This window comes from Rutilus rutilus, assembly GCF_951802725.1.
Source record: "Rutilus rutilus genome assembly, chromosome: 7".
NCBI lineage: Eukaryota > Metazoa > Chordata > Actinopteri > Cypriniformes > Leuciscidae > Rutilus > Rutilus rutilus.
Window position 1 is genome coordinate 4962323 of NC_140221.1, and position 19541 is coordinate 4981863.

The 19541-nt window shown below is 36.6% G+C and overlaps 1 protein-coding gene across 5 annotated transcripts in view; it reads left to right on the forward strand.

Annotated features, from left to right (window-relative positions):
- The window catches only part of zbtb20 (zinc finger and BTB domain containing 20), a 68387-nt gene extending 52701 nt beyond the window's left edge, over positions 1-15686 (forward strand). For all 5 annotated transcript variants that reach the window (XM_084413478.1, XM_084413481.1, XM_084413480.1 and 2 more), the window contains exon 4: positions 1945-15686. In XM_084413478.1, coding sequence (XP_084269604.1) covers positions 1945-2489 — 545 coding nt within the window. In that variant the 3' untranslated portion in view covers positions 2490-15686. The remainder of the gene's footprint in view (positions 1-1944) is intronic.
- Positions 15687-19541: the final 3855 nt, after the last annotated feature.

Genomic DNA, 19541 nt, shown 5'->3' on the forward strand with positions numbered 1-19541 from the left:
TACATTTACTTTTATCGCACTGTTCTGCCATAGTTCTTTATTTTTTCTACCATATTTTTAAAAATCACTTTTCTTGTTTTATAATGTTAATGACTGTTCTGTAAATTTATGGCACAGATCTACGCCAGTTTGTTCCGGCAGACCAACATACATAGTAAAATTACAACACACAGTTGCAGTTATTTCTAATTAATTAGGCTATTAATGCTAATAATAACAGTATTTCTCAAATGTTCAATCTTCATTGAAATACCATGTAGAAATTGCTGCCCTACAAACTTAATGTGATTTCTGATGGTAATAATGACCATGAAAAATGTCCAAACTTCCACTTTTTCCAGTTCAATCTAATTTAAATGAAAACATTTTGAGTCAGTGTCTATTCATTAAATTATACTATTAAAATGCAGGTCATACACAATGACTTAAATACTCTTCTATGATAAACAAGTTTTCAGATTTTCATCATCAATACCATCATCAAATCAATATTCATTGTAATATATATATTTTTTGGTAGGGCAAATTACATGAGGTAACACCGCACCTAGACTGTAACACTTTACTTAAAGCCTTCAAGTATAATGCATTATAAAGGTTTTCATAATAATAATAATAATTGTAATCAAAGTTAAAATGCATTGTAATATTTATTTTGCAGATTCCTTGTTACATCTGAAATTGGTTGTTTGGTTTGTCTTGTGTTTTAATGCATTTCACTTTCTAAAGGTGTGTTAAGTGAATAGATAAGTATTATAAGGTGCATTACAAGGGAAAATTAATAAAGGTTTTAAGTTAAGTGTTTCCTAAACGCTTTATGCAACTTTAGATTGGTTCCGTAGACATCACTGGTGCAAAAAATGTTGAGGATGAAAATGAAATTTTTATGTAGCTTAAACATGTTGGCTGTGCTGGGCTTTCAGATTTCAAAATTGTACATTACTGTTGCTAAGCAACCACGGCGCTAATTAATTCCATAATTAGGATTAATAAATTTAGCAATATTAGTAACCTGCTTGCGAAGTTCAACTTGTCAGCAAAAGTTACAGATGTTTTTAAAAGCAAGAATGACAGGAACAATCATATTTTTTAATTTGTACTTTCTTTATCAATAATTAAACTGTTATTTTGCCATTTCTAATATATGCACAGAGAATTTCATGTCAAATTTTGCGTGAAAAGTTTGAGAGGTGTTATTAAAAATCTAAATGCAGACATATTTGTTCTTAACAAATAAGAGGTACATGTAATTTCAGAGCTTTCATGAATATAACACACAGTGCATATTGCTAAGCATCTATTTCATACTTATTACATGTCTTCATTGATATCACCTGCGTGCAAAATACGGTAACTTTTCACCGTACAGTGACAAAAAGAAGAAGAAGAACCTGCAAAGCTTTGCTGCCTGGATCTGGGATAACATTTTCAAAATAGTAAAATGAAATGTGTGATCCCTAATGAAATGTGTGATTTAAAATACATTTATTTCATAATAAGTATACTACAAATCCATTACCATATTTACTGACATATCACTTGAGACTTGCTGATATAAATCTTATAATAAAGCTTTATTTGGAGTGCTTCTTTATTGCACAATGCACATAATATTGAGCCTAAAATTAGTAAGGATAGTATGATCTCTGTATAATATCAGTCTTTAAATGCGAGATGTTTAAAGTGTATTTTAGCACAATCAAATATAATATGTATATATATTTAGTTGGACCTCAGCACTATTTCCGGAGTTGTTCCAATTTAGCAGACTTTAAGTATCAATTTAGTACTATTGCAGGGTATTTATATTAAGTAGGTAAATGTGTACAGTGTACTTAATTTAAAATACATTTTTGCATATTTATTTTTCACGAGGGATATGATAAACGGAGTGCTGTAGTTGAATGGTTCTTTCTAATGAGTCTGTGCTCTGTGCTCTCGCAGGTGAAAAGCCGCACCAGTGCAGCATCTGCTGGCGTTCGTTCTCGCTGAAGGATTATCTTATCAAACACATGGTTACACACACAGGAGTCCGAGCGTACCAGTGCAGCATCTGCAACAAACGCTTCACCCAGAAGAGCTCCCTCAACGTCCACATGCGCTTGCACCGCGGAGAGAAGTCCTACGAGTGCTACATCTGCAAGAAGAAGTTCTCCCACAAGACCCTGCTGGAGCGTCACATGGCCCTGCACAGCACCGGGACCGGCGTCTCCGGGGTCTCCGGGGTCAGTGCCGCAGGAAGCGTCGGAGGCCCCGTGTCCATCCCAGTCCCGATGGCCGTTCCCGAGCCGGGAGCGGGAGTGGTGGCCCTGGCCATGCCGGTGGGAGGGGGCGGAGCCGGGGGCGGAGTCGTGAGCACCGGAGTGGGCGTGGCTGCGGAAGCAAGCTGCCAGGAGGGGACCACCTACATGTGCTCCGTGTGCCCTGTCAAGTTTGACCAAATCGAGCACTTCAATGACCACATGCGCAAGCATGTCTCCGACGGATAAGTACAAACTTACGTAAACATGAAAAAGAATTAAATGATAAAGAAAACGGCACTAGAATTTTTTTTTTTTTTTTTTTTTTTTTTCTTATATTGGGGCATGAAGAGTAATGAGTATAGACACTGGCACATTAAGTTTTCTAGAAAAAAAAGAAGCGTTTAATTTCTTTTTTTTTTCTTTTCTTTTTCTTTTTTTTTGTCCTTGCTATTCTTAAAGAATAAAAAAAGATGGTGGCCTTAAGGCTGTGTAGTTGGATAATGATCCACTGGCTGGATCCATACTACTGGCCTCTAAATGTATGCTTTCCTTAAATACTGATTTATGTGTTGAACACTACCGAAAGGCCTGCGAAAGAACACACAAGAAAAAAAAATTCACATGCTCGCACACACACACAAACACAAATACACATACCCATGCATGCACTCACACGCACAAACTACTTATACACACTTATATATGGTAGAGGTATTTTGTACGTATGTGTATTTGTGCATGTGAGCGTGCGTGTGCACAAAAATAAACATTGCAGTGAATTTTTTAAACTTGTAGATCTTTTCCCATGTAGACCGTATTGGACACTATAAGCGTCCAAGCTTACTGTGGTATAGATTATTAAAAAAAAAAAAACTTTGAAAAAAAAACAAAAAAAACATTTGGCTCTAGATTCATTCTAAAATATTGATGGTCACATGTTTGCCTTTTTACATGCGATAAGAACAGGAGAGTTGTTCAATTTGACACTGGGTTTTTATTTATTATTATGGCATTGAGGGATTATGATGTTGATGTTGTCAAGGTACAAGCCAGTTTTACAAACTGTACTAAAATGGGAATTTTCGAGTGGCTTGATGGATGAATGAATGATTATTACGATTATGACATTTTTCTTTTCTCCCGCCACACTTTTTTAATGGTTCAGGTCAAGTTTACAAAACAAACAAGCGAAAAAAAAGTTTATCGGTGACAGTATTCGAGCAAAAACTTTGAATGCCGTTAATAATTTCCAATTCGTTTCGCATACACTGCCACAAAGAAGACGACTGTTAGTTGACCTCTTCCGCTTCAAAAACGAAATGTGATATAAAGTGTTTCATTTGCTCCATGGTTCTGGTTTTTTTTTTTTTTTTGAAGTGAAAAAAAAAGGCAGATTCAAGTATGCAAACAGGCCCAGAATCCAAGTTAATTGCTGCTCCTCACATGCTCACTTTGAGACTGTTATCAGCTGTAGAATCCAACGTTATGTGGATATTTCTCTAATTATTAGTAGTTCTCAGTGAACATGGGAAACGTTAAGCTATTTGGAGCCATGGGCTAGATTAGATCAAAAGTGAACTGGACAGAAATAACCTCCTAAAATGCGTAAAGATGATGTATTTCCTGTTAGTGGCGACTACTGTGACTCAGTTGTTTGGGCCGGTGGGGTGACTAAAATGCACTACTCCTGTTCCTTAAGCCCCACCTAGTGGCTCAAACAGCCGTCCTTGTTTTTTGCCTGATTGGAAATGCAAGAGAGAAGGGGAAGGATATAGGCAACAGAAAAAAAAAAAATCAAATAGAAACATCTACTGAACCACAATAAAATAAACACGGTCATTCTTCTTTAATATACCACAGCTCTCCAAACAATAAGAAACATTCCCAGTTTTACCGATATCTAGACATTGTGTGTGTATTTCGGAAGTGAGTTCGGAAGGTTGTATTTTTGGTGTTACGTCACTCGGAAGCTCTGTGTTCATATTTGGCTTTGTTATACACGTATTTTATGGATATAAAAGACTCATTTGCCGTGCAACTGCAATCAGGCAATTTTTGCTCACTTATCTGAGTAGATACACCTTTGAAGTGTCGTTAAAATGATGACAAAATGTATCAATCAGTTTATTTCGACTTTTTTCCATTTTGGAATTTGGTCGCGTAAGTTGTAGGTTTGAAATACAGTGCTACTTTGCACATTTACTTCAAAATCCTGTGCTTAAACATTGAATTGTTTTACTTAAGAAATTAAATTCTATGATTTTTTTTTTTCTCTTTTTTTTCATTGTTTATAAAGGAAATATCTTTTCTTAAAAGCTTGATAAGAGGACTGCATTGTTTTCTTGCATATATGTTGCACTGCTTAAACCAATAAGTGCACTACTGTTACCAGAGATGTTCTAGTTTTTAGAGATAATCTTTTTTTTTTCTTTTTTTATCAAATATTTGGTTCTATAGTTCACTTGTGTTTGAGTAGCTTTGTTCCTTTTTTTTTTTTTTTTTGATTAGATGATTACATTTTTTCATGGCTTTGTTATCATCACTCGCTATTGTATTTACTTTGTGCTGTTTATGCAAGGTTTTTTTCTTCTTCTTCTTCTTCTTCTTCTTCTTCCTCTTCTTTATTTATATTTAAAGCATTGTGAGCTTATCCCTGGTCAGATCCTAATGATGTATTGCTTACACCACTTCCATCCCTTCCCACATCCCGATGCAGTTAATTCATTGAAGCAAATGCTCGGTTTTCTTCTCATTCATACCAAACTTAAAAAAAACAAAACAAACATTAAAAAAAAAATCCATAAAACCACAAAACCACATTTTAAAAAAAATTGTAGTGTGTGCCTAAATATATGATAAATGTCTTTTAGAACAAGTAAGTTTCTACGAGAGGGTCGTTGTGCAAAGCTTTTAGTGCTGTCTAGGGATCAAGCACATTTATGTATGTGTTTGTATGAGCATGTGTGTGCAACATGTTTGTGTGTGTGTGTATAATCCTCTGGTATGTCTCTATGTGTGTGCTGTACAATTTGTGACGCCTGAACTGTAGGGCTTCCTTTGCAATATGCAGTACAGGTACGGCAACAGTGACAACATGTAGTTTTACACACTTAGGAGTGCATTTGGTAACTTTCTCGAGAACAATCATTAGCCTACTATATTCCCTACAATAAATAACACGAGGAGGAACGTGATGCTGTTAAGGCCCTTGCTTTATTCTGAGCGATATGATCTGGCCTGACCCAGCGCTGTCCCGGTGAACGACAACGCGCCTGTTGAATATTCTGTATCGTGCTGTGAGACCAAACACCGCTTTTTATGCTGCGAAGCTTGGCCGCGGGCTGTTCTGTATCGGTCTGAGGTGTTGCCTTAGACTAGCGTACGTGTTTGTGGAGAGTTTTGTGCGAAGCTTGCCGCGCCGCGATGAGTAGCCAAACGAGAGACATGTTCTGTTGGTTGCATTTGGCCTTTCTTTGGATAATCAAGGAGATGTGTGGCGGTGAGTCCTGTCTCCTCCATTTGTAGTTTTCTCGGTTCTCAATTGTTGATATCGCCCCGTATGAATTTCGAACACACCAGAGCATACCAACCTAAACATGAACATTTCCACCATTGAAACACCTAACGAGTGCTACTAGAGAGCAGATAAATCAATATCACTTCCAAATGATAAGCTATATTGTTCAAATAGCATCTGTTGGGTGGGAGGGGGTTTACACTGGCCATCAGCTGTGTCTTTAAGGATAGCCTTAATCATGTTTGAATCAAGCAACCAAATGCAATATTGCTTGTGAAGGTGCTGTTGCAATTCCTTGCGCTTATTTTACACGTGGAAAGGGCAGAGAACAGAAGGGGACAGAAAAGCAACCTCGCAATACAGTATTGGACGATTGTCTAGTGACGGTTATGGAGGACGTATACGTATAGCTACATGCAAATCGCTGATTTCTCTTCTCATCGTGGTATAGGCTCATAATAACCATGCATGGAGGCAACAGTCGCAGGCTTCATATATTAAAGCCGTCTCATCTCGCTTGTGTTGGAGTGCTACGAGGCTTTAATGTCCGATATTACTGTTACTCCGTGTTTGTTCATATGTAAAAAGCGAAAAGCAACGACGACGACAACGAAAAAAAATTTGTTTTATCTCACAGAGACTTTGTTTAGCCAAAATTGTGTAGTTTGTGAAAGTGTAATAATCCGCACGAAAATATTTCGACACAATTCAGATGCTCAAACGGCATAGTCGTCGATCCATCGCATCTAGACTGGACACCGTTCTCGTGGGCTCTTAAAAAGCACTATGACGATCACTTCTATGGCTAGTTCAGATAGACTTTTTACATTACTTACAGTATATATTTACAGTTCATAAATGTAGAGTTAGCTTTTATTTTTGTTCCTGCTTAAAATGGTAATTTTACAATACATATGAATTTTCTTCAGTGTACAGTATAGATACAGCGTTCTCTTTGCTATTACAGTAAGTCTTCTTTTCTCCTTGCTTTTTAACAAAGGTACATTTAAAAAAAAATACAAAAAAAAAAATCTTAATTTATAAATAATATCTATTCCTAGAGTATAGGCTTGTGGGCACAGAAAAGACCTTGGAAAACATCACCAATATTTATGTAGGAGCAGAAGATGTTTTGCTCGCTTGACAGAGTGAATATTGTCGAACGCTCAGAGTTTTTCCGTAACATACAAACTATATTGTGCATCCTGTAATAATACTAAGTGGATTTGACGATCTAATGCTTCAGCCCGTTTTTTTCCCATCTCCATTTTTTTCAACGGTCAGATTCAAACTATCTTTCATCTCGCAGTTTTTCCTTCTTCTAACAAACAAAGACGTGATATTCTCTACCACACGATGGTCGAAATAATTCAAAACAAGAGTATCCATGTGTTCATCAGCATCTACAACAGATAGTACTGTAACCAAAACAACACCTAACACTGTACATGTGGATTTTTACAATGCCTCTCCTTTGTAGAAGAAAAAAAAAAAAATGATGAAGTGCCTCTTTTTACAGCTCCAAGCTTAATAAAGCTCACAATAATACTGTTATTTTTATTCTGTAATAATAATACAGTAAAAACAAAACAATATTCACTGCCTAAAATGAAACACACACACACGTATATTTCTCAATTTTCAGACAGATCCCTCTGTGAGGCAAGTATGAGGATTACCAGCAATAATAATCACAAAATAGATCTGAAATGTCACAAAAAGACTTTGACTTGTAACATTCAAGGACCACTAATAAGTAAGGGAGTTTTATTGTGTTTTAACCCCTGAAATCACCAAAATGAAGCTTATTTTTTACTACAATATACAGTGTTATATTGTGTCCAAAGTTCCCCTGTTAAAGTTAACTTAAATTCAATTTTTCTATCCAAACCTGCCTTTCTAAGTTTATGATTATACGTCGCGTATTTTAAATGCCCTATTGAAAAAGTCTGCGTTTTCAATATGCAGTGTATTGGACATTTATGTATGTGAACGCAACAAACAAACAACAACGACGTAAACAAAAAAAAAAAGAAAAAAAAGAAGATCGTTCTTCCTTTCTATTTCCTCTTCTTCCTCTCTTCTCTTAGATGCTGAATTTGCTTGAGATGACATCTTTCCTTTCGAAGATGTTAATGCTATATGCTTTTGAGCAGTTGTTGTTCTACATAATCAACATAATATTGTGTACACCGTAATCAATATTGCAATGGTTTATGTGAAAAGAGGTCATTGTTGTTCTGTGATTTTGCCAGATTTTACAGACTAGTCTGTAAACTGAAACTAGAGTATAGAGAGACAGTCAAAGCGAACTGTTTTTTGAAGAATATAACAGAGTAAATGAGAACCGTTTTAATCTTTGTAGTCGGTAGACAACCATATCATACGTTCAATACCAAATTTATTTTATTTGTTATTTTTTTGCCAGAGGTTGAATATGTAAGCATGCTTGTGATAACACACTTTTCTAACACTTCTCTTTCCGCGTTAACAGCTCTGAATGGTATTCACTATTGATTATATGATATTCTTCTGCTTGTATCATAGGCTCAAATCCAAAGACAAAGCATTTACTCTATTTATGATGACAGAGTTTGTTCGTTCGTTTGTTTGTTTTTCAGAAACAATAGAAAATTATACATATATTTACAGGACAAAGTACAGTACAGATTTTAACAGGAGAAGCAAGCAAACATAAAATATCTTTAAATAAATCATATATATATATGTGTGTGTGTATATATATATATATATATGAAATTTCAGATACAGATACTGCAGTTTCTTAACTAATCACACAAGGCGTACTTTTAGTATTAATGCTGACTACACAACTGTAACACGTGACATGCACGATTCCCACTTTTTACTGGAAAACGCAAGTGTGCTCATGTCATTTGCATGTTTTCTTGGCCTCTGAAACCTGGGAGATCATCTCCTATCGTGAGCCTAGTTGGGATTTGGTTTCGGGATAGTCTGAATGCCTTTAGCGACACCCACAGTTTTCAGTAAGGCCACTCAGTGGATTGTATTTAAGGGCCTGCAAGGAATGTAGTGAGGGCCGGACAGATGCTGGTGCTTGTGCTGGGCTTTTATTAACTGTGCGCTACGTGTTTTGTGCTTTCTCCATCTTCCACAACCGCTGTACACACGGAAAGGAATCAGTCTGACCTGTTAAAATGGGGAGAAAAATTAGATTTATGATCTCAGTTCATCAGTAACAATAGGTGTTTGTATAATACTATAGCATTTTTAATCAAATTATTTGTTCTGCAACTACAATACCCGACTATAACAGTCGTAATGAAGATTTCCTAAAACTAATACATTTTTATAGCAATTACAGGTGGAATATAATCTGATGTTGGACCAAAGTCAAGAATACATTTTTACGCATTTCTAAACTTCCCCCATATGTCCACAAAAAAAAATTCATGACGAGAAATATTGACGTCAAATTTGTGATTATTGACGTTAATGTAGTAAATAAAAGGTTTCTAATGTTTCTCATATGTTTTTGTAAACCAAAAAATTATTTGGAGAACCATGAATTTCTTTGATTTTTATTCCATTTTAATTCTACTTCCCTAAATTAAAAGTGTTCCACCTTAATTAAATTTTTTAATTTTGGATGGAGAAATTGAATTGGCATTAATAAGACATCCCTAATTAAAAGGTACACTATGTAACTTTTGCCCCTCTAGTGGTTAAAAACTAAAATGCATGCATTTTATGGAAGAACATTCTTTTGGTTGTGCTTCGGCTCTGCGTGACTGCAGATGAATATAGTTATCCTACTGCTCATAAAACATTCACTATTGGCTTAAGAGATTTAACCAGTTTAGATGGAAAGGATCTCAAGCTGACTAGAAGACGTTACTGTAGCTTTACCCATTAATAGACACGCTACTTCCTTGAGAATAAATTCCATGTCAGCGTTAAAACAACCATAATGAAATGACCCTTCACAATAGATAATGCTTTACAATCAACTCTGTTAGAGAGATACATATGGCAATTTATCTGTTCAATAAAATACCTTACTCACCTGTTGAGTAATACAAACGCAATCTCCATTTCAAACCCCCAATTTCTCGCCATTTATGTTGATTCTTGTTTTATTACGAGCTCTGTCGCGTTCTCTCTTTGCCAGCAGACTCTCCTCTGTTCGGTGTTATTTTGTATTTTGTGGAGATTTAGTGACTCCATGTCAAACTTTCTCGCTCGTTGTGAAACTAACCTCTGCCACTCTCACACCAGACACGCGTCAAAGTAGCCGGAGCATCTTTCCTCTATTTACGGATACGACAAAACACATACAGGCGAATTACGCATGCGCGCAATTTCCCATGCAAACCATCCCGACGGGCCTAAAACATAAACTCTTATAATAGGCTCACCATAGTGAATCAGAGTAACACAAAACACATTTTGGAAGAAAAAAATAAATAATAATTACTTAGTGAACCTTTAAAGTCTGAATGATGGACAACCCTGCTGTTACTGGTGACCTGGGATGGGGATTTTCTTTACTCCTTTAACAAGTGCCATTTTGGGCAGCATTAGTTTTCTGAAACGTTGATACAATTTGATTGACTTCTCTATTAATTCCTACAGACTGTTTGTGGAAGGTGATACAGCTTTGTGGGCGGACGGAAACAGGAGAATGTGACACTGTAACGTTCAGCCAATTAGGTTGAGATTACAAAATTTAAAATGGGGTCAGATTTTACTGTGTGAGGAATTGGGTGTTAAAAGAATGAGACAAAACTGAGGTTAAGAACGGTGTATTTACAATCTTCACAAGAGACTTTAAAACAACACTATAAAACCAGGAAAACTCAGGCTGTTAAAAGCATAGAGTCCATCGCACCATACCATAAAACAGTCCCAATGTGAGCGTCCATACAGTCCGAAAGCAGTGATGATTCAAAAGCTCGAAGTGGTGTCTGGAAAGGTGTGTCCGCAAGCGGGAACCCCTCACTCCAGAAATGTGATTGTTATCTATTGTGCCCCCCTGTTTGTTTCTCATTACACAAGTGCAGTTCCTGCTTCCTGTCATGTGATCCCTCCCGTGACACATTTCTTAAAGACATACACGCTTAAAATGTTAAGAGGAACAAAATGGACTAAGAAACACGTAGTCCAATTAAAACTCTACACTTGTACGGAATAGAGCAGTAAAACAGTGTCACAGCATTCATTAACAGTACCTAATTAGTCAAACTAAATAAGCGCTTTTACGTTTTTTGGTAGAAACTACTTTCAGCTACACTTTCAACTATGATTTACACGTAATCTCTATACAAGTACCGTAATGAGAAACAGCAAATGTAGGCATATTTACATGTATTCCTTTGGTAGATGCCTTTTTGATACACAACTAGTGCATATAGTTTAGTGTAGCAAACAGATAGATAATATACTTAGCTCTGTAATAATATCTCGTAAAATGACCCGTTTCACGGAATCTTCTTCACACGGTTTTTCCACAGGATTTCAGTCCGGTAGAAAAGCAAATATTATTATCTTTGCATGAATGTTGAATGTTTGGATTCGGTGCCCGTTCGATTTAGTCTGTTTCCAAATGAATTTCGACTGACCCACAGTGGATGCTTGCTTGGACTTTAGACACTACTCATTTGATAAGCACTTATATCTGATCCTTCTAATACCATTCTTTTCTGTAATCTTGATCTGAGTTTAATGTAGGAACTGAGGAACCGTCATAACACCCTTAAACACTCCTCTAAAATGTCTAAAGTGCGATTTTCACCTTCATTTAATGTACTGCTTAGCTTAAGAAATACAAAACATGACAAACACAAAAAAATGCGCTTAAAGCCCTGGTTATAGACGTTATTCTGTTATCAGTGAAATTTGACCGTTTTTCGGACATTAATATGGAAATGTTGCAATACAACTGCTCGTTTGAAGGTGGATGTTTGGGGCCACTCATTTTCTCTCTTTTTTTTTTTCTTCTTTTTTTTTCAAATACAGCATGTCAATAAGAAAATATTTCATTTGAAAAAGGCTTTTGGGAATCTTTGCATGATATAATAATTTTGGCATAGTTCACTTGTTTGTTTGTTTTCTTTATTCTTTTATTTGAATGTTTTAACCTTTGTTTTTAACCATTCTTATTGTACCAAATGTGCTATTGCTTGAGCAACACAAAGCAAACAAATTAAACATCCAAAGCTCCTAAAGTCGAATTTGAACCAATTTTTTGTTAACAAGTCTGAAAAAAATATATAGACCAAGTTTCTGTTAACACCAAAGAATTATATGTCAATTTCAATAACAGAAACACTCCTGAAAAAATTCCTGAAATTTGGTCATGCTTGTGAAATATGTGCATCATATTCATTGTGTGCTCTGATAACACTGTTGATGGGCAGAAAAACACCCTTTTTTTGATTCCATGGAGACTCCTTTAAATCGTTTTTACCCAATTTTTGATGTGTCAAAGTTAATTATTTCCTAATAACTTTAGCTTCAGCAACATGAAACAAACATCTAACATGAAAGCAATTGCACTGATGCGAGATAAATTGATTTTCATCCTGTTTTTCTTCCTTCCTTATTTCAGCTGCTCCGCTTCGTGCAATGGATGTTAAGATTCACTCGTTATTTGTCAGCATGGACCAAGCGTTTCATTTGTTGTGTTTGCACATAAGTTTGTTTAAGAGGTTAATTTACCAAAAAATTGGCCTTTATAAAACAGCTCTATAAGCGAAATTTCCAGCAGTGAATTTTTTAAATTAGATATGAAATCAAATGAGTAATATATTATGGAAACACACGAGACATTAGTACCGCCGTTTTATCTTCAAGGACCAAATTCCCAATTTTTCTTTGTACCATATTGTGATATCATATAATCGATGTAAAAGAAGGTGTAATGTGAATATTTGGATGGAAACGCTCATATCATGGTAGGATTTTACCCCTTGACAAATAGACAATGTAGTATCATGACATGGGATACTTTACTAGCTTATATCTACTGCCATATTTAGATTTGTGCTGTTTTGTGCTGTTTAGGTGACTACATTAGACCCTAGCTGATTTACAAATCAACGTTTTCAAAAAGATTTGGTATTTTTCACTGTTTGAAGCCATATCTTAAGCCTTGTTTTATTCTTGCACTAGCACATATAATTTATTTTCACAAACTTCATTATCTTTTTTTTTTTTTTCTCACAAGTTTATATTGAAACATTCAAACTGAGCAAAATGTGGAGCTGTTGTAGTAAAGGTATTAAACATTTTACAGTATTCAAACAACCTTAAAATTAAAATCTGCGGTTGTCCTTTTCATTTGTGTTTGTCCAATTACTATTATTATTGTATGAGAAATTAGTTTGCTTTATGATACCTGCTGTTTAGAGATATAGAATAAGGTTTGCGTGCGTGTGTGTGTGTGTGTGTGTGTGTGCGTACAAGGCCATTTTATTTTATTTTTATATGTCAAACACTGGACTAGAATAACTTTGTTTTTAAATTTGTGAGACATTATTTGTGCGACGTCAGTCGAGCCAAGTCAAATTCTGATTTGATTTGAATAGGGCTTTCACGAACACAACGCAGCACGGTGCACAGGATTGTTCCAGCCAAACACACTCAGTTTGTTCAGATACACAGGGTTGTCTACACTCAACTGTCTCTCTGATGAATTTGACCCCATTTTTGCATTTTTTTTTATTTTTTATAATCCCCCTAATACCATAGAGATCTATTTCCTTTCCCCTCCCCACGAAATTCCAAGAAAATGTAAGAATGTTGAAGAAAGCAATTGCATGAGACGAAACCACTGAGAGAAACCACTAAACACACAGTAAACCACAGTTGATCCCTGTAGCAATCCGCATTGACTTAAACCCAAATACCACTTCTCAAACCAGAAAAGAATTTTGCACTAAAGTTATTCTTGGTCTTCTTCGATAAATAGCAATAGAACACCGAACATAAACGTGAACCAACCGTGTAAAACGACAAAAGCTTTCTGTGCTCTTAAATTACGCTGTTTTGTTTAAGGAAAAAGGTGTGTTTTGCATTATTTGTTTATAGAGATAACAGCAGTGAGGATGTGTGATGACGCTGAGGCTGTAAAGTTAAAGAAAACCCGTGTAACATGTCCAAGTTTTAGGTACAGTAAATAAAATGAAATGCTTCCTGTTTCCTCTTGTGATCGTTTTGAACAATAATTTTGACTAACTTTTTTTTTTTACAAGGAAAAGAAGAAGTGTAGAAGGCAGGCTGTCCCAGAAACATGAAGACATGTTGTGTGTGTGTGTGTGTGTGTGTGTGTGTGTGTGTGTGTGTTTCAACACTAATGAAATATTTACAGGGGAATATTCATACAGGCCTGGAGAGATCTGCGAGTCGGAGGCCTTAAATCGAGCGCGCACACGCATGCTTATTGCTTCTCGTTCCTAAATGAGTTTGTCCGTGCTGCCATGTTTCTGGGACTTCGTTTTCTCGTAGATCAAAAGGCATATGGTCCGGGTTCAACCTGCGAACAGGAACGGTTCTTTTCTGGCGACCTGAATCTTCATATTATCCATAAAGGGAGAACGTGTGTGATTGAAGCTGGTTTCGATCGATAATGACGTCTAGCAATCGTGAATATATAGTGATGGTTTCTGGAAAATAGTGGCTTTCCTGTTAAAACTGCTTTGTGGTGTTGCTGAGTTCGTCTCAATATGACGCGTGTTAGAGGAAGCATAAGTATGTGCCTTCATGTAATCTTCTCGGTGAGCTTGTTTTTAAGAAGCTGAAGCCAGCCAGTTGTGTTTGCACTAAAACCAAATTGCTTTTGTGATGTTGGTTGTTTGAGCAAGCTTGTTCGCGTCACTTTAGCAGTATGCATGAGGGTCGGTTCTAGGGAGAGAGCTTGTGTCTTTTGACTTCTAAACTAGTGCAGCTTAGCAAATCCCTGGAATAAAAGCTCCGCTTCGTTCCGTTTCGTTTTCGATCACGTCATCGTGTCTCGATATTCCATGTTTTAAAAGAAGCACCAAACGCGCATACGAACATACCATGCGATATTTAACCATGTCTGTGGAAAAGCCTGTCACACATTTCTCTGAATCAGTGGGAGTGCATGAGTTCATGAGGTCGCCTCGAGACTATTGGTCATGTTATTATTGGTTTGTGTTGCATTTGTAATTTATTTTTTGTTTTGTTTATTGAAACCTAAAAAAGGCCTACATGCTTTTCAGTCTTACAAATGCACCTTATTCTTACCTGTCTGGAACGGACAGGCTTTGTAATATCTCTAATTTAGCACCTTACTACACAGCATGATTTCACTTTATGCCGGTTTTGCTATACTTCCATGCATATGATTTGAAAGAAAAAAATAAACCTTATATATTTTGTGAAAATATTTAAAGGGATGTGCCAAAGTTTGGAGGCGATCTCCCTTGTTTGTATGTTTATTATTACTTTTTTTTTTTCTTTTTCTTTTCCTTCTGCTTCAGTTATTTCAGTGGTATCTCATGTAACCTTTCTTACAAATGTGTTTAGAAAAAAAAAAATATTTCAGCAAACAGTATCATTACTTGCCATTTTACAGTAAGCCCTGTATTTTCACGTATATTTACCAGTGATGTGTATTTGTTATTAAACAGAAAATAGCCGTAAAAGCTTCATTATGTTACATAATATTGTGACTTTTTTCGAAAAACTGTGAAGACTTGCATATACTTTATACAGAAGTATTAAGCCTTAATGCAAAAGACTAAAAAAAAAAAAGAGTGGAAGAATAACTGATTGTTGCAAAGTAAGGATGATTTTTTTGTAAATGTTACCAGCACCTTTTTTGTAATTTTCACTCTCTGAGGTATTGTAAGTTCACTCTGTTTGTGAAGTTTGAATATGAAGGAATAAAAAAAAATAGTACTTTCCTGTACATTAAAGGATGGGATGATTTGTGTTTTTATTTCTGGACCTGTGGCTGTATTATAGAAACATAAATGGATATAAAACAGCCCCTGGTGGATTTTGTGCAAATGTATCAAATATGTCCATATATCAGCCAAAGAAAAAAACAACTAACGAGTAATAATCTAAAGTGAGTTTTTTACATATCATCATCTACATAATCTTTTTGCAGAAATGAATAGAGAAAATAAGCAGAATAGCCTGCGATGGAAAAGAATCAGTCAAGAGTGCCATCAGAAAGTTCGTCGGAAGAAGGGAGGCATGCAGAACCTGGAACCGGTCAGTTCAGTTATATATTAAAGGGATAGTTCACCCAAAAATGAACATTTTTCTCATGTCGTTCCAAACTCATAAGACTTTCGTTCATCTTCGGAACACAAATGAAGATCTTTTTGATGAAATCTGAGAGCTTTCTGTCCCTCCATTGACAGCTACTCAACTACCACTTTGACGCTTCAAAAAGTTCACAAAGAGATCGTGAAACTAATCCATATTGAGCGGTTTAGTCCACATATTCTGAAGAGACTCGATCGCTTTATATGATGAACAGATTAAATTTAGGCTTTTATTCAAATTTAAATATTAATCAACTCACACATCAGTGGTAAACAGAAGCTCAAGCATGTTCGCTTGATGTGCGAGAACCAATGAGGTTCATTCTCGTGTTACGCATCACGTTTGAGCTTCTGCAAGAACCAATGAGGTTCATTCTCGTGTTACGCATCACGTTTGAGCTTCACAAGAACCAATGAGGTTTGTTCTCGTGTTACGCATCACGTTTGAGCTTCTGCAAGAACCAATGAGGTTCATTCTCGTGTTACGCATCACGTTTGAGCTTCACAAGAACCAATGAGGTTTGTTCTCGTGTTACGCATCACATTTGAGCTTCTGCAAGAACCAATGAGGTTTGTTCTCGTGTTACGCATCACGTTTGAGCTTCTGCAAGAACCAATGAGGTTCATTCTCGTGTTACGCATCACATTTGAGCTTCTGTAAGAACCAGTGAGGTTCATTCTTGTGTTACGCATCACGTTTGAGCTTCCGCAAGAACCAATGAGCTTCGTTCTCGTGTTACGCATCACGTTTGAGCTGTAAGAACCAATGAGGTTTGTTCTCGTGTTACGCATCACATTTGAGCTTCTGCAAGAACCAATGAGGTTTGTTCTCGTGTTACGCATCACGTTTGAGCTTCTGCAAGAACCAATGAGGTTTGTTCTCGTGTTACGCATCACATTTGAGCTTCTGCAAGAACCAATGAGGTTTGTTCTCGTGTTACGCATCACATTTGAGCTTCTGCAAGAACCAATGAGGTTCATTCTCGTGTTACGCATCACATTTGAGCTTCTGTAAGAACAAATGAGGTTCATTCTCGTGTTACGCATCACATTTGAGCTTCTGTAAGAACAAATGAGGTTCATTCTCGTGTTACGCATCACATTTGAGCTTCTGTAAGAACCAATGAGGTTCATTCTCGTGTTACGCATCACATTTGAGCTTCTGCAAGAACCAATGAGGTTTGTTCTCGTGTTACGCATCACATTTGAGCTTCTGTAAGAACAAATGAGGTTCATTCTCGTGTTACGCATCACATTTGAGCTTCTGTAAGAACCAATGAGGTTCATTCTCGTGTTACGCATCACATTTGAGCTTCTGCAAGAACCAATGAGGTTTGTTCTCGTGTTACGCATCACATTTGAGCTTCTGTAAGAACCAATGAGGTTCATTCTCGTGTTACGCATCACATTTGAGCTTCTGCAAGAACCAATGAGGTTTGTTCTCGTGTTACGCATCACGTTTGAGCTTCTGTAAGAACAAATGAGGTTCATTCTCGTGTTACGCATCACATTTGAGCTTCTGTAAGAACCAATGAGGTTCATTCTCGTGTTACGCATCACATTTGAGCTTCTGCAAGAACCAATGAGGTTTGTTCTCGTGTTACGCATCACATTTGAGCTTCTGTAAGAACCAATGAGGTTTGTTCTCGTGTTACGCATCACATTTGAGCTTCTGCAAGAACCAATGAGGTTTGTTCTCGTGTTACGCATCACATTTGAGCTTCTGCAAGAACCAATGAGGTTTGTTCTCGTGTTACGCATCACATTTGAGCTTCTGCAAGAACCAATGAGGTTTGTTCTCGTGTTACGCATCACGTTTGAGCTTCTGTAAGAACAAATGAGGTTCATTCTCGTGTTACGCATCACATTTGAGCTTCTGTAAGAACCAATGAGGTTCATTCTCGTGTTACGCATCACATTTGAGCTTCTGTAAGAACCAGTGAGGTTCATTCTTGTGTTACGCATCACGTTTGAGCTTCCGCAAGAACCAATGAGCTTCGTTCTCGTGTTACGCATCACGTTTGAGCTGTAAGAACCAATGAGGTTTGTTCTCGTGTTACGCATCACATTTGAGCTTCTGCAAGAACCAATGAGGTTTGTTCTCGTGTTACGCATCACATTTGAGCTTCTGCAAGAACCAATGAGGTTTGTTCTCGTGTTACGCATCACATTTGAGCTTCTGCAAGAACCAATGAGGTTTGTTCTCGTGTTACGCATCACGTTTGAGCTTCTGTAAGAACCAATGAGGTTCATTCTCGTGTTACGCATCACATTTGAGCTTCTGTAAGAACCAGTGAGGTTCATTCTCGTGTTACGCATCACGTTTGAGCTTCTGTAAGAACCAATGAGGTTTGTTTTCATGCATCAGGTTCAGGTTGAGCCTCTGTTAATGTTCACTGATCAATGTTTATATGTGAATAAAAGCCTAAATTCAATCTGTTCATCATATAAAGCGATTGAGTCTCTTCAGAAAATTTGGACTAAACCGCTCAATTCATATGGATTAGTTTTACGATCTCTTTACGATCTGAAGTGTCAAAAGTGGTAGTTGCGTAGCTGTCAATGGAGGGACAGAAATCTCTCAGATTTCATCAAAAAGTTTTTCATTTGTGTTCTGAAGATGAACGAAAGTCTTGTGGGTTTGGAACGACATGAGGGCAAGTAAATATGAAAGACTTTTCATTTTTGGGTGAACTGTCCCTTTAAGAACATCTTGTCAAGAAAGGCAGAAAGTTTTTAGTAGTAAAGAGAAAATGGCATTACTGTATACATGTCTGCAGGGCAAGAAGATTATACAAGTCTTACAGTCCCATTTAAAATATTGACCATACAGTCTAATTCTCAGAAACCTAGTGGAGGAATCATGCCTTTATTTGGACACACTGAACACTATAGATCAGTGGTTCTCTCAACTGGGGTCCGGGGCCTCAAGATGACTTCAAAAGATTAAAAAGAAGACAAAACATTAAAATAAGCTTAAACAACTTAAGAAAGATATTTCTTATTTTAATTCACCCCCTCAAAACATTTATTTGTTTCATTTTAAAAGTGTGATTTGTAGACCTGGAAAACATTTCATAAAATGACTCCTTATCCAGTAAATCATAAATAACTGAAAAAGTCAAGGGGCCTTTGAATATTGTTGTGGGCTTGTAGTCAAAAAGACTGAGGTCCACTGCTGTAGATATTTCAGGAATGTTGGATTTTATGTCATCTTGGTTGGGTAATGTAAATGTGTTGCCTAATGTGACAGCTGTAACCTTTCATTCAAATGGTTTTAGGACACGCGTTCCTGGGTAAACATATTTTGCTGATCCTGGAACAACATTCCAGTCCAAAAATGTAGTCCATATCCCTACCCATAAACCTAACCGTACTATACCCATAAGTTACCCCTAAAATCCTGAGGGAAATGATGGTGAATAGCTGGTTATAAGCCTAAACTTGACATAAACTGTAAACTTGTCCCTCAACTCTGATTGGTTGATTTGAATT